Source organism: Gallus gallus, chromosome 2 (assembly GCF_016699485.2).
Source record: "Gallus gallus isolate bGalGal1 chromosome 2, bGalGal1.mat.broiler.GRCg7b, whole genome shotgun sequence".
Taxonomy (NCBI): Eukaryota; Metazoa; Chordata; class Aves; order Galliformes; family Phasianidae; genus Gallus; species Gallus gallus.
The window spans coordinates 134,415,255-134,432,057 of NC_052533.1; the positions used below are offsets into that span (position 1 = coordinate 134,415,255).

The 16,803-nt window shown below is 39.2% G+C and overlaps 1 protein-coding gene across 1 annotated transcript in view; it reads right to left on the reverse strand.

Moving 5' to 3' along the window:
• Positions 1-3,608: 3,608 nt before the first annotated feature.
• EIF3H (eukaryotic translation initiation factor 3 subunit H) overlaps positions 3,609-16,803 on the reverse strand; it is an 80,970-nt gene continuing 67,775 nt past the window's right edge. The window contains exons 6-8 of the mRNA NM_001030951.2: positions 9,232-9,352; positions 6,462-6,594; positions 3,609-3,868 (exon numbers count right to left, since the gene is read on the reverse strand). Of these exons, the coding sequence (NP_001026122.1) occupies positions 3,771-3,868; positions 6,462-6,594; positions 9,232-9,352 (352 nt within the window). The 3' untranslated portion in view covers positions 3,609-3,770. The remainder of the gene's footprint in view (positions 3,869-6,461; positions 6,595-9,231; positions 9,353-16,803) is intronic.

Here is a 16,803-nt window from a genome sequence, read left to right on the forward strand (position 1 = left end):
AGACTATCAAGTAAGAACCATTACATAGCACTTGCTCCTCAGAGATGTCTCAGATTGTCACTGGTGATTTGTCATACCCAAAACTCATCAGAAGGCAAAACAAAAAAATCAGGCGAGAATGACCAACAAGAAGATTAATGACTGCACTCAGGAATTTACAAAGCATAAGGAGCATAAACACGAAGATATCAGATGTTCTTCAAAAGCACATTGGTTGCTACGGCCAACCCCATCCAGCCCCTCTGCTGGCACAAAGCAGGACATCCACAAAACTCAGCCCTTCTCTACTACACACTCTGTGCGGATGTGAACAGCCACACAAACACTACCTGCTCTCATCTGGCAGTGCCTTATAGCAGTCCCGTTCAACTCTGCGCAGAAGTCCAAACTTCAACAGGATGCAGAGGAGGTAAAATCCAGGCCCTAAAAAGTTTAAGTGTTTGGGGGAATATTGCACAGAACTGAGGAGAAAGGACACGATAACGTGTATTGAATAACTAGGTAAAGAAGTCCTGGTTTCCTCCATGTGAGCTGTTTGCTGCAGAATACTTACAAATACAAGGTGGAATTTGTAAGTAAGTTCAACAAAAACAAGAAGGGAGAATGGAATACCACTTCATAACTTGATGTAGAGATAAGGCACACCAAGTATGTCTAGATTAGAGAAAAGCTCTCTCCCATTTGGTTTCATTTTCCTCAAACAGTAAGAATTAGTCACTGCTAACAACCATGGCAGTTAATGGTATCTAAGGAATTATGTGTATTTTCTTAGTTTGACCAAGTAGATGGCCCAAGTGTGGCTTCTTTTCCTGTTGCCTGTCCTGAAGGCATACTCAGACACATTTCAGAACGTTAGAGAGGCTCCGTGATTAACCTGTTCCACTCTGTTCAAGAGCAGATCGACTCACAGATCAATACTCTGACTCCTCAGGGAGGGCATCACCTCCAAGTACAGGAACAGTAACTCTTTATCTATGCAACACCACCTGCATTCGTCTTTGCCTTATAGCAACACCTTTATGCCCTGTTTGCACATGAAAAGTGAGTTGGGGCAAGGGACTTAATCATCCTGTAAGCATGCAGTCACAGCAGTGACTACAACATGGGGCTAGTGTTACCACCAAGGGAGATGGTATTTCACTCCCCACGTGGGCTCATTTTTGAGTACAATCAGTGCACCTTAATAGTAGCAGTGGAACACAGGCATTGTCACAGTAAAATGAGAGCTACACCGGTGAAGATTCCAATTATCAAGCAACCAGAAAGAAAATATTGTACATTTTGTCTCTCATGAGCATACACGTTAGCTGTGGACATGTGACAGAGATGGGAGCTCAGTGCAGAGGCTTCGCTTGCCAGAATGATGGGAGGTTCACTGGTGGGAAAAAGAACAGTCAGTGCTGATGGGCAGCAACATTTTCGATTGTCTGGAACAGTCACATGCAACATGAGAAAGTTCTCCCGTGCAGTTCCTCTCTGTGAGTGATCTCTACGGGATGTACAGAAACCTATGAACACCACCAGCAAAGATTTTGTACTGCAGCTCACTACAGATATCAAAATTCACTATCGTAGCGTTATTAAAATGGAGAAGCATGGAAAGTGGAGACCAGAGCAGGTATTCTAGGGAAAATGTTTCATTTTCAAGACTGAACACTGTATCAAGAGAAAGTTCTAACTTGTTTAGAGGTGATTTTTAAAGATTTTAATGTCACTGCATATGCACTAGAAGCCTTTCACAGCCAAAAATAGATAGTGCTGTGATAATCAGAAAGGACTTGTCTACATAGAATGAGCTGCCAGCTCTACTACTTTAGGAAGGGAATGGGTAAGAGCTGAATTCCAGGAACATATTGACTGTGGGGAAAGCCGACACCAAACCCAGCATGGAAGCATAGTCCCTTTTAATTCTTAATCCCCACAGCTGTTGATTCTCATTTACAGGCTGACAGCTTCAATTGACTCCACCTGCCTGGCTCAGGTAGGCTTCCCCTAATTCATTTCACTATGGCAGATGACCAAAGCGTGATTCAGTCCAGAAGAGTCAAAAACTACCTCCAAAATCTATTTATGCCTTACCTACCATTGTAGCTCATTTCCTGTCTGACTCAAATCCATACACCTTGAGAAGCCATGAATCCCTACTGAAGATTTCCACTTTTCTTCATATGCTTTAGCTGACATTTTTCATGTTCAATTTAGCCATAATAATCACACTGATCTTGCTGAACTCCGATGCAGCAGATTATTGTACTTTCTCTCATTTATATCAACAATCTTAAAAGATTCAAAACACACAATTTGTTTTGAACCTATTCTAAGTGTTTATTCTGCTAACACCTTTTTTGGAGACCTAGTATGCGTAATGCTACTTCTCTTTCTATATACAGCCACTGAAGAGACAGTCATTTAGTCCCAGTAATTCAGGAGATCATTTTTTCCTCTCTACTTCAAACATCCCATCTTATCCAAATTATCTGCTCCTACTTCTGTGGCAGTGGGGATTTTCTGGCCCTTCAGAAAACTAGAAAATCAATGCAGTTTAAATATTATTTATACAGAAAACAAAAATCACGTGCACTGTAGCAGGACACTGAACAGATTTTTGTTTTCAGATAAGTCCACTGTAGGAACATAAACACGAGGGTGCCTGAAGTTTCCAAGATAAAAAGATCAGACCGGCAATTTGCCAGATATTTGAGGGCTGAACAAAATTTGCATACATGCTTGCACAAATACCACAAGCACCATAGTTAAGACTGACAAAAATAAGTTCCTAATCTAACCTCCATTTTCACACGCTTCTGACTTTCCAAAACATTCACCTTGCAGGCTGAAATTTTCCACACTAGGTTTGTATTTAGAAGATGTTATTCATTATAAAAGACTAAAACCAAATTCTTACAGCCATTTTAGGCTCTCAGGACTCATCACACCATGACAGGCAATAACTTTTTCTTCTTCTTTTTCCTTTAAGAAACAGTAACATGAGTGCATTGCCATGCATTAAGCACTTAAATTAATGTTCTTGTTAAAAAGTGAAGTAGCTCAAGTTCAGGAATAAGCGCGTACACAGATGGTAAAGTTAATACGGTGTAGGCATGGCATCCATTTACACCACGCTACCTACTACAGGTTAATTAATTCTACAACGTCTTCCATGGAGATTTCAGCAGGATCGTTGGGTTTCAGTCTGGTTGGTGGTGGCAATAGAAAATGGGAACACACCCTACCATGACATCGCGGGATCGGTCTCCACAGAATATTGACCTGTGTGTTCCAACTGCGAAGTCTATGAGATATTTGCAATATGGACGGTCCACTGCACCACTGTCCAAACAGATTAAAGTGAAAACGAACAACTGTTCCAAGTGACTGGCGTATTATGATTGTAAGTTCTCAACAAAACTGGGAAATCTTAAATTTCTTCTGTAAAGTCAGCTATACTGAACGTTTGTAATAACTTGTTTTTATTTCGGATTCCAAGCTAAATAAAACCTGTATTATTTGCTATGACTAAACGTGAATAACCGCCAAGCGCTTAGAGAACCTGAATGACCACAGAGAATTCCAGTCCAATATGGCCAACAAATAAGGAAATACTAAAATATCATTAAAATTTGACTTTTATTTTTCTTGCTGGAGAGTTCTGCACAAACCGAGGTGATTGTTTTACAGGATTCTTTTCCCAATATACAAGGTTTTCAACAGGAGCACAAACAGTATTAAACTGTAAAATTCATTCTGTTAAAGGTTATAGCAAAGTTTCTTCAATTGTTGTAGTCTTGGAGAGCTTGAGCCATGAAAAGCTTGCCCAGGTTCTGTGCATTGAACTCCTTAATATTCTGACAGTAGGTATTAATTTGACCTGTCAATAGAAAAGAAGATGAAAACCTCATTAATTTTCAAATGCAGAAAAGACATCCCAGAATATGATTTTTTAAAAACAGCAAGATCACAGATTGTATAGGATTCACATAGAGAAGCAACCGAAACAGGTTGAATACACTATACTTGGGAATTCACATCATCAATATTCCCACATAGGTTTGGAAAGAAGAATAAATTAGTAGTACAGGTAAACCAGTATGCTCAAAACCTCATAATTTTCCTACTGTTGTGTTATTTACAATTTCTTAAAAGACATATGACAATAAAAAGAACAAACAATTCTTGTAGCTGTGTCAGAAGCCTAATTGTATTAACTAATGATTTAGCTAATTTAGTTGCTCTAAAATTTAGTTGTTCTAAAAATACTGTATAGCTGATTTTCAGTTCTGCTTCTGTGCATCTGCCATCCCTATTAAAATGTTTTAACAACAAATATTTTCCACTAACACTGAACATTGTGGTATTCCTGTTTGACAATTTCTAGGCTTTTTTTCCACCTAATATTTCACTTTGTTAGCCATTTCAAAAGTCATCAGGGTATGAAGACTTGTCAGTGCTATACAAATCAATGTGCCCATTAAAACACTTTTATACAAGCATTGCTACAAGTTATTTCCCTAGTTAGCCAGGAATAGCAAAACAAGAAGCCAGTTTAATCAAAATTAAGACTGTTTAGAAGCCCAATAAACTCTCAAGCTAATGCTCTATTTGAAAAGTTTTTAAATGCCTCAGAGACAAAAGAGCTAAGTTTTATTCTTTATCCACAAACTTTACTTCATCTGAATTTAAGTAGATGCTTCCAATTCTTCCCTTGACTGTAGTAAAAAAAGAAATGAAGAGTGCTTTGGCTGAAAGCTTTGTTTCTCCTTTAATAGTTTTTAATTTCTCCTAAGAGATGATTCACATTAAGCTTTCACTATCATAACACACACGTGTGCACACTTATTTTGCATATTCTAAGCTATGCTAAAGCTGAGTGTTTAAATACTTTACTGCTACTAGGATTCATTAACTGTTCAAAACTGTTCAGAACTATCTAAACAATAGCTTGGTGAAAGACTCTGGATTGAATAATGAATCAAGCACATTATTCCTTCTAAAAGGAGCATTTACCAGCAGTATGGAAAAATATCAGTACTACCTTAAATCTCTTGGACATTCCAAAATTGAAGACTTAATTATTATTATTTTTTTTAATGTCAAATCACTCACTTTCTGTACTCTAACTGCCAAGACTTCTGTTTAATTTTCTTCCAGTACAGAACAATGGTGATAGCTAAGCTGAAAAGCCTCCCATAGTTTAAAAAAGAAAATGGATTTCCTGTGACATTTTCCAAACTTATATTACTTAGCAGTGCATCTAGGTTTTCTGCTCTCTGTGAGGTCCCAGCTATTTTTGCTCTTTCAGGAGGGAAGGGGCAGGCACTGAATTTTGTAGCAAACTGTGACTATACACTGCAGAACACCAGAAAACTGAACAGACCGGGGGTGTAACACAACCAAAACCACCTGTGCTTTGTTCCCACTTGTATTTTCATTCACATTTGGGTGTGGGAAGATGGAAGATAGCTACCCTAGAACTCTGGCCACTAAGATCAAAGAAGTGGGCCCAATTCTATATGACGTTAAAAGCAACATTCTCAGCTTCCACAACAGTCATTTCAGCACCTAGGGATGGTCACAGGAACTTAGAGCTGCAGATAAGGAGGCAGATGAATGCTCTGCTCTGACTCAAAGCTCCCAGCCAAAGCAGCTGATTCCTGCCTCTCAGCTGTAGACTCCATAACTTGTGGAGTTGAGAGAGGAGCTGGGCTATGAGTGCAGAGAGCAGCTTACTGGCTGCAGCAGTTGCTACTCCAATTTGTGCAGAAAAGCCATGCTCCATAGGGCATTTCTCCAGCTTCCCTTTCAAATCCCACTTCAGCTTCTCAGAATGGAGACAGGAAGAGGCTCTTGTTGTTGCTCCTGCCCTTTTCCAGCAACCCATGAAACACAGATGGTCACACACAGGCTAGCTATGATGGCCAAGTAAGAAATAAACTGAGAAAGTCTCCATACATCAAGTATAAAGCTATACGCAGCCATTTTGGTTAAACACAAAGGCCTGATTTTATGCTAGCTAAATGCAGCCATTTTAGTTAAACACATCAACATGATTCTATACCAGCTGAATGCAGACATTCTGGTTAAACACAGTGGCCTGATTTCATAAAGACATATATGTTTATGCTGGTATCCGTAACATGCCTCGGTTACTTCCCTAGATGGTTTAGAATTGTTCCACGTGTGGAAGCTCACTTTCTAACAGAGGCTGGCCTGCCTGCTAGCAATGAAGTTGTTTATCTTAGCCACTTCTTTTGGAATGCTTCAGACACAAGGGCAGTTTGCTCCAACCAGTGCCTTCGACCAAATGAAGAGCAGTATTGAGAATGCTACCAACACCAAAACATAACACCACAGTGACAAAGGTAACAAAAAATTAAGATGCTTTCTAGGGTAACAACTGCAGTTTTTCCCAGGGTAACATTCATACGTGAAAAGATGAGTCAGAAAGACTGCTGGAACATTACCTGCAATAAGGAGGGATTCCATTCTGGCAGGGGGCTGTGGTGGTTTAAAAAGTTTATTGATGTCCTCTTCAGGCAGAGGGGCTTCTCCTCGGCTTTGACGCTGCAAATTTTCTTGCTGACGTCTCTGCTGGTACTGAAAAAAAAAAGCAACAGAAACAGAATGCAGCAGTGCTTTGGAAGTCCTGTTCAGTTTTTATCTTCAGATGCTCTTTGCTTAACTAGCAAGTACGTTTTCAAAACCTTACTTATACGTACAGGGTAAAGAGTCAAGAAAACTTCAAATATGCCCTTATTTAAGAAACAAAATGACCAAGTGAAAAAGTAGCCCAAGCTCTAAATGATAACCCCAAATGTTACTTTCAATTCACTGGCAACAAGCATTTTTATTTTCTTCCTCCGAGCTGGCACCTGAAAGAAGTGAGGCACTACAAAATCATGTGGTACTGAAGTGGTAGGGATCATTTTTATGACTTTTTTCAGAGTTAAACACTGTATCCGATGAAAAGATTACAGCATGCTAGAGAAAGGCTTCCATTTCTACAAGCAAAAATGGAAAACAAGGTTAGAATACGTAGGTATATGAGAAGCCATTGCCTCAGATAGTTATACAAGTATAAGACAGAAATACCCAATTTTATGTAAGTTACAGGTCTAAACAACATTAATGTGAAAGGGGAAGAGAACTTGATTAAACAAGGCATTTTAAGCCAAAGTTAAACCATCACATAGTGGTAACTGAAACAAAGTATAGCGGCTCATTTCTCCATTCAGGTTATTCATATATTCTGCCACATGGATGTCATTTCTTTGTAGATTACCCAATGATAGCAGCAGTCTGTAAAAATTAATTCACTACTAAAATATATTGGCATTCGTTTTCAGTACTTCTCTTTTCCATGTAGATTATTAAAACTTCATAAAAATTAAGGCTGGTCATTTTTTCATCTGTTGGATAAAGATTTGCTCTTGCAGAACTACGTGCACTCAAAAATACATACATGAGGTTTTGAATTGGGTGTCAGAGCCAGGAGTAAACATTGTAAGCTTTGTTCAAAGTCCTCATATTCAACACACAAAAAAATCTTTAAAATAAAGAAGCCAAACTGTACAGAGTATATTCTCTCACTTAAATGCATCTGTGCACAAGAGAACACTTCATACTTGGTGGCATACTGAAATGAAGTAATTCTTTTTCCAGTAGTACTGACAAATGCATCTTTTTGGACGTTGTTAAAAATAAAATATTAAATGCCCATATTTGTATGTGAATTTCATGTAGTTTCTTCTTTCTTTGCATTACCCCATTCACTTCTCAGCAGTCTGCCTATTATTCTCTATTGAAACGGCTTGCTCTTAATCATAATCACTCCATTTTAAAAATGAAGTTAAGACCACTAACTATGTCACAATGAGCCACTACTAAAGCAGTTATAGTTACTAAAGAAATGAAGTGAGACATCATGGAACCTACTTTGCTCTGCTTTTCCAAATAAATAGATCCCCTCGTTATCCACAAAACCTTTGAAGTGTATGCCATCTCTCTATTCAAATTAGGCAGCAAAGGAAAATAATTCTTCTGAAGATAACATGCAGGAAGATTCTATGTCCTCAGGAATCGCAAAGCCAGAAGAGGCCCCGGATCACGTACTGCTTCCTTAAAATAAGCCCTATTCAAGCTATACTTAAGTGGAAGAAAAAAAAAAAGCCAATTCTGATTTTAAAATAGTCAGTGATAAAGCATTTTACATGAAACACGGGTACTCTTTTTAATAACTAGCTACACTGTGTAGCAATAGCTGCAATATTTTATCTGTAAACCAGCCTGGTCCAATTTCAACTGGCCAATATTAAATCTTGTTATATCTCTGTCTGCTAGATTAAAGAGCTCAAATTTATTTTTCTTGCAGGTACTTCTTGAGTAAGCAGGTCACTCCTTAATTTTACACATGAATTTATCACATGAAGTGAATTGTATTCGTGAATATCTGCTTTCAAGGCTTTTAAATCATTCCCACACTGCTTTTTTTCCAATTTACCAGCGTTCTTCTCTAATTAGACATGGTACTGCTTTAGTTGCTGCTGCTGCATTTGGTACAGCAACTGTCTCAGAAATCACAGCATGGTTGAAAGCTGGAAGAGGTCTTGAGGCCATCTGGTCTAACCCTTCTGTTCAAGCAGGGGTACCTAGAGCTGGTCTTCCCATTCAGGATTCCCAAACCAGAGCCTCCTGGATTTTAAACAGCTTTTTTAGCATTAGGAATTAAAAGCCAGGACCACCTGATCATTATCACTATCTACTGACATAAAACATGACTGAAATGTCATTTCTGATAAGAGGGCACTCTGCCGTCTTTGCAGTATGGATTGTTTCTTTGGAGGACTACATACGACGGTATTAAAACACAGTTTGCTTTAGAACGCTTCACTTGTACTTCACTGTACTGCTCTTTCATCTCATGTACTAATCCTCTAATCCTTATGTCCACAGTATATCTATCAAGTGACTTTGTTTTTATCACAGATCACTAACAAACACATAAAATAGCAAAGACAGACAAATCCCCATTATGTGTCAGCAGAACTGAATTCATTTGATGATTCCCCACTAGCTGTAACATTTTATGACTCTACTTAATGGATATGTTTCTGTAAAAATTTTTATCTTGCTTAGATCCAGACCCAAATCCAAAACCATTTGTCTTAGATAACACTCCCCAAAACCATATTTCATGGAGAAAGTCTTCTCATTCAGATTTTCCCAGTTACCAACCTGGTGCTTCTGCTGCTGCTGCTTGCTTACATTCCTCAGGTAGGTATTGTATTTCACAATGTCTTGGCTCATCTCATCCACTCTGTCCATCAGCAGCTGCAGACTCTTCCCTAGGTGATTACTGAAATACAGAAAACATTCCTGAAAGACTGAATTTACTGAAAAAAATATATACATTGAACTTGAAAATTCAAGTTATTTGACAAACCTTTCTGCACTAATGGCAGTTTGCACACGCATTTATTTATTCAGTTCCGGGTTATTTTTGTTCATGCACGTATTTGAAGATGTTTTACCTGGCTTTCCTTCCTACAGTGTCTTGCCACATTACAAATACGATGTTTAAATGTTTTGCTCTTTGCAATGAAAACCTTCTGCTTAACAAGATTTATGGATTCAGGTCAAATGTTTAAAAGAGAAAGTCCGATGCCTTTGTGGTGACACACAACCTTGAAAAACATTCTAGAAGATGTGTTCAGATTGGTTTCAAGCTATTTCTGGCTTTTTTCAGTATTTCTAATGCTCAGTAGGGATTGTTAAATACTCTTCAGGGGTCTCTCGCATTAACTAGACTATCAAACCATGCCTGGACGGTTCAGCAGACATCACTTGATTTTAGCTGTTGAGAGGGAGTATTGCATCCAGCCCAGCCAACTCCACATTCCATATCATAGGCAACATGGAAGCAGCTAGGCTGGGCGCGTCCAGTTCCAGTTATGCGATCTACAGCCTTGGCCAGACAAATGCAGTCTGTTAAACAACTTTTATTGCAACCGTTTTTAGCAATTGGTTCAGTATTTAGCAGGAACTTAAGGTATAGTTTCCAAGTTTAAGTTTTGGAACTTTAAAGACTGGTGCCCATGGAGACAGTATTCATCCTAGATTGTGTTTACAGGGTAATGCAGTAAAAGAAGGGTACTTACTGCTCTATATTGATCCCTTTGATCAGAAGCTGGGTTGCTGGCTCCAAATTTAAGCCACACCCAGTACAACCTGGCTGAAGACCAAGGACTAAGCAGCTAAACCTCATTCTTCTCCTCTTCAACTGAAATCCACTACTATTCATGGAGTTCCTTTCGACTAAAAGCAGTTTGGTGCATTTCTTTGTCAGAATTGTATCCTTCAGTCACCGTTTCTCCACATTATCTGAGACTCTTACTGCCTTTTACAATGCATTCACACCACCCTAAGTCCCATGGACTGGGGAAAATAACTGAAAGAGCCAGTAGAAAACAGCAGCACAATGTGAAAAGGGAACAAGACACCTAATACTACACACATCCCTTTTCAAGTGTAAAATACTCCCCAAGCCCACTGAATTCAGAACTGTAGACAGACGCTTGTAATATACAGAGGCACTGGAGGATACCTGCTGAGAACGTAGCTAAGGACGCTCACCCTCATCCATAGTATCAGAACAGCTATTTCACTAACTGAGCTGCCTGCTTACCCAACAAAAAGGCTGGATCAGTGATTTCTGAGCACAGTTTATTTAAAGCCATAGTTTTAAACTTCAGTTGCCTACAGGGGCAGATGGTGAGGAAGACTTCAGCTACGTAGTAGAAAGAAAGGCGCCACTGTAATAATTATTTTTAAACTCCTTGGAGGGTTTCTTTCTTTCAGTTGAGCATTTCAAGCATTATGATATTTAGAACTGTGGAATATTGCCATGGCCATGAGTGTACATGTTTTCATTTTTTATAGTTCTTACACTGAGTTAGTGTAAGAACTGGATATTATCAGAACACTAATGGTCTTACAGGGTATGCAGCCATCAGGAATACATAATTATTTTACAGATAGCGTCCATATGAAATGTAGCTGGTTACAAGAAATGATTTTATGCGAATCTCTCTAGGAGCAGCTCAGCATAGCAGAATACTGAAACAGGGAGTTATTGTTAAGACACTGCAGTAATATAACGTTTGCTCTCATTGCCAAGGAAACAAAAATCTAAAAACAGATAACTTAAACAGATGTGAACTGAGACATGAAGTGATAAGTACGCTCCAAATACAGGACCTGCTTTTTCCTTATGTCTCGTGTGCCTGATACTCTCTTTTACTCCATCGTCTCTTTAAGAATACACGAAGGCCAATAGGAAACAATCTGTAAAACTCTATATATGCAACGTTTAAGTAAGTTTTATTCAGCAGAAGTTTGAGTGAGATTTAGAAGGTTAAATTGCATTGCTCCGGCCCATAAAACTCACCATACACTTACGCAACCCATAAGCTCTTTTAGGTATCTCCTTACCTTCTCCACTCCCACAGAAGATATCAAAACTTACACTACATGGTACCTAAATGCCCAATACACTTTAATGCAATTAAAAAAAAAAAAAAAAAGTGCAAATAATCGCTGTTCACACATCCATAAAGACACACTTTCCTAAAAGTCTCCATTTCACTGTCACAGAGACAACAGGGAGTTCAGCACCTGCATTTAACAAATTGTTCTGAGAGCAGAAGTAATACAGAAATGGCATTTTCAACAGATGCGTTGAGATAGCACTAGGAGATCACTCTACCTCAGGTATCAGTGAATATTTATAGGAGAAAAACATTAGAAATACCCTAGCTGAAGGACTGTCATCATACTAAGCATCAAAAAGTCCACACAGATGACTGTGTACATGTTGGAGTTGTGCACTTCTTCTATAACAGCCTTATACATGATAGAGTATTTCCCTGTTTCCCCTATTTCCTTCACCAAAAAGGGCAAATACATACTTAAATGGTTGGCACAGGAATTACTTCCAATTCCTTATTTAACAATAATCAAATAAAGTTAAAATAATTCTGAAGGTGAGAAATGGAAAGCTGTCAGTGGGCAACCCTAACCCATAGGTGATCTGGCTCTTCTGGCTGATGAGCTTTGCTTTTGGCAGTATTGTGGTCTAGCTTCCATGGAAGAACAAAGCATCACCTGTATATCAAATTACATCCATTTACCATTCACTGCATGAGTGTATCCTGTTGAGCAACCTGGTCTAGGATACAGATGGTTAGGATACAGATCTGGCTAAAAGACCTGAATGCAAGCTTCCCTCTTCGTGAGAGAATGCTCATACCACTGGAGCCTCCCGTTGTGGATGTATTTCAGAAGAGCAAAGGTGTGGTTTGCTGTTGCCAGCAAAGCTGGTTTAAAAGGTTCCAGCATCAGCATCTTCCTGCCTCTCCCTCTGCCCAAGGATTACGGCACTCTCAGCTGTATGGATTCAGCTGTTTGCGTGGGCACACTTTAAACCGTTCCAGTGAAACGCTCTACTGTAAATGCAAAAACACCCTCTGTTGGGGTTTCTTTAAACAGAGGGGGGGGGGGGGGGGGGGGGGGGGGGGGGGGGGGGGGAGAGGGAGAGAGAGAGACTGAAGGAAGGGCTGGAAGGGAAGAAGAGTGGGAGCCTGACTTTTTCCACCAGTCTATTCCACACAGCTATTTGTACAGCCGTACTCCAAAACAGATGAGGGAATAAAAAAAATCTTTGAGGGCGGGAGGGATGTAAAGATGAAATGGGGATAGAAGGGAGGAATGATGCAAGCAGCTGGGGGCTGGAACCTCAACTGGCTCCACTTCTGTAGGATTCATAGCACGGAGCTACACATGAAGCCCACATTTCCCTCAGCATCTTTAACCAGGAAAGGACTCCACACGTACTCACTAAAGGTCTGAAACACCCACAATGCATCCTCAAGTTAGAAACCAAAGCTTCAAAAAGAAGCAGGAATCCCCATCATTCTCAGTTTCTCATGTCCTGGGCATTACTTTTATCTCTCTCTACACGTGACTTGAAAGGTCTCACAGTTTGCACTTTTGGAGAAGCTCAGCAACCCATGCTGCAAAAGGGAGCAGAGTACACAGCCCCTGAGATCTGAGTCACTATGCTGATCCGTGCACCTCATGTTGGAGGATGGCAACACTGAAGCTGAAGGCATCCAAAAGGAAAGGCCTTCCAAAACTGTCCACAATCACCATAAAATAAAGCACACATGGGGTCCACTTATTTGCATCTTGTCTAAAGAAAACGAGAACAGGGAACAGCAAGGGCAAGCACAAGAAAAGCCCTATCTAATGCTCTGGTTTTCCAATTTCATCAGCAATGCTGAGGCCCCTCTCTCTGTCACTGCTTTATGGGAAAAGGTGCCACTCTGCACGGCATTCTCCTCCAGGGGGTAACAGCGTTGTGTGGATTAGAGAGGTACTTCTGGGCAAAGCACATCTTTTTGATTAAATATTTCTAAGGAGCGTTCCCACCGCTTAGCAGAACAACTTGTTTACATCTCCACATTTCAGCCTGAATACAACCTGTGCTCTTTTTAAGAGGATTTTGTTTGAGTGAGATATGTAAGTCAGGAGTCTCAGAGCTTCATTCCCTTTTCTATTTTGACTTTGATGTGTGCCTTTGGGCAACACATTTACCCTCCGTGTGTCAGCTTCCCCCATCTGCAAATTAGAGATTTTCATAATTATCTTAATAATCCGTTAAACACACAGATTTCTGAACAGGCAGTACAATGAACAAAGGTTAACATTATTTTTCAATGCCAAAGTAACCCTCCTTATGTCACTTTTGTAAAAAAAAATACCGCATCTGATGTCTGAGAAGTCTTTCTGCCAAGTAGATGTTACTGCAGTAAATGTTCAGCACATGTTTGCTTCCACTGACGCACACTATTAGAAAAATTGCTTGAGACAAATTGAGATATTATAGAACAACCCTATTATGAAGCTAGACCACAAAAAAGCTTTTTTTAATTTAAACTAGATCATCAATAGAATAGGGAAGAGATGGATGAGAATGGGAAAGTTGGTTGTAATTATTTCTCTGAAGATCTGGAACATTATCTGACAGGATTTTAATTCCTGAGTTTCTATCAAAAGACTGGCAGTATTCCAAGGTCTTCACAAGACATTTTGGTCCTTAAGGGTAGCAGGAGGATAACAGTTAGAGCAAAAGGCCTTTACTTGCTATTACTTGCTAGCTGTGTGCTATTCTGCCTTTAACTTCTTTCCCTCGAATATTCCTGTTAACTCACAATTCACAAGAGAAACACAGATTTATGCCCAAAAAGTAAACTACTTCATACAATTATCACAAATTTACTTCAAAAGGAAAGAAGATATTAAGGTGCATTCAAAGTACCTCAAATAGGTACAGCTTCAAACTCAGACAAGGTGGGTGGCTGAACATGTGAGAATCTTGATGAAACAAACACTCCAGATGAGAAGAACCAAGGGTAAATAATTTCATTGCCAAAACCATCGCTACAGAAGATTAAAAAAGGTTCAGGGATGCTCCCAAAGGACAGGAAGAAAAAAAAAAAAATCCACCTCACCCTACCTAAAATAAAGTAGCCTTAAAGCTATCGTCAACTACATCTACAGTAGCAGCAAAAGTTCAGTGAGGAAGACACCTCAAAACTTAGAAATAAAACATTGATATATTGATTTTTCAGCCTATCCAAGGACAAAAATAAGGAAATACAAAATGAAAATAAAGCTCCAGAATAGTGGAAATTTGAACTCCCCTACTTCAGGTAATATATTCTTGGTAACTGAATTCAAGTTAAAACGAGTTAAATATTTAAGCAAGCAGTGTAAGTCACCCTACCTAGAATAAATGAACATTAAAGTGTTCCTAATTTGCCAGTTGAGTCACATCATTGTGAAATATCACTGAACGTAACCTGCCAGGTAACTAAAAGCAGCTCTAAAGAATTAAAAAAACAAATGCTTTTACAATAATCTTCAAATAAACTCACTGGAATAATTTACAAGATTTTGTCTGCTTCAAATCAAACTAAGCACCTTAAGCTCCTCCAACAGACCAGGTGAGCTTGAAGAATGCTGCCAAAAAGTCAGTTCAGGAAACATAATGCTGAAAACTGATGAATCTCTTGAATTAATTCCCTGTTACTGGGAAGCAGTAGTCTTCGGTAAGCTGAAGAAATTGCTGCCAGCATAAAGGATAGTAACTATGCAAGTTCAAAGAAACACATTTAATTGAAAAGTCACTTTTAACCAGGTTTATCAAGAATCCATTTCCACCTGTGTCATTGTCAAGAACAGTGCTCTAAGAAAACTCCTACTGAAAATAAACTTTGATTCCGTAAGAAAAAAGCTCTTTTTTTCTCCTGTTGCAAAGGATTCCTAAGCACAAATGGAGAGTTTGCGTTTTCTCCTTCACTTCTCTGATGAAAGGACCGCCACAGAAGCCTGTCTTGCATTAGGCTACAACTCCAACACTGTCATTCCAGTAAGAAAACTAACTTGTAAATGTCTGTCTTTTAGCTTGAGTGAAGGTAGCAGTACAGCACAATTACTACAGGAGATGACAAGCCACTGAAAAACTTCACCTGTGTTTTGTGATCTGTTCAGACTCATTTCCATTTCCAAAACTGCACTGTGTGACTAGCAGCAGCCTGAGAAAGGATTCAGGTTGCGTAGTAGTCTTTTTTAACAGGAGTAAAGTCCCAAAAGCAATAAAGAACAACACTGTCAAGTCACCTGCACGCGTCCCTGAGTCCTCAGCACAGCTCTCCCTTTCATGGTGAAGTGGCAAAGCTTGTGAGGAATTGCTCACCTCTCACATCCAGTACCAGCTCGTTCCTCATGGCAAAAGCCTTGACAGGGCAAAAAGACTGACAGGAAGCCTGGACACTGAGTAGCCTGCACATCTCAGCAACAACTCTTTACCTATTGATTAATTCCAGACACAGCAACTGAACTGGACAAATTATTGACTAAATATTCCCTTGTGACATCTGTAAGTTCCCAAGTGCAGTTCAGCCTTAGATCCAATCTCTCTTTCCCAATTTCTCTAAAAACATCAGATCCCTTAGTATGTGAACATAAGCTCTGGAAAAGAAAACAGAATGGAATGGAGTTGAAGACTACTGCTAACTCAGTCAACATATGGACCACTAGCAACATGGAATCTTAAATAGCTTTACATGGTGAGGGGAGCAAAAGGACCTAATTTGGTTGGCAGAGTCAACAGTGGAGATCAGAACCTTGGCAGATAATACATCAAGGTAAAAAGAGTGTTACACTCCAAAAATCTATTAGTGAATATATCCCATTTCTACGCAACAAGATATTGCATCATTTTCCGCATCTGGCTTTTTTTAATCAGCCCAATAAGAACCAAATTAACTATACTGTGTCAGGTAGGATTTTAGCTACCATCAAACTTCTGATCGTGCTCCTACAGGTGATGCCTCTTTTGTCATCATAAATGTACTTTGGGGGCAAAGCGCTACAAGAACAAAAAGCTATTTAAACAATTTCCAACATCATTAATGCTGGCTGTCACCAACATCAGTCCGAGCTTCTTTTTCAGTTTCCCAGATAATGTTTTTAAATGAATCCTGCAACTAAAGTAAGACAAATGTGATTTATTTTTTATTAAAATTATTAACAGCATCACTTTAGGAATACCTAACAGAATGATTTGCCTTAATTTTCTGAGTGCTGATATTTTTCTGAAGTGAAGCAAATACACACTACTGAAAGGGCTACATAGTTCAAGCAGTACAGGTAAGTACAGATTACAGACTGATTTTAGTCCTA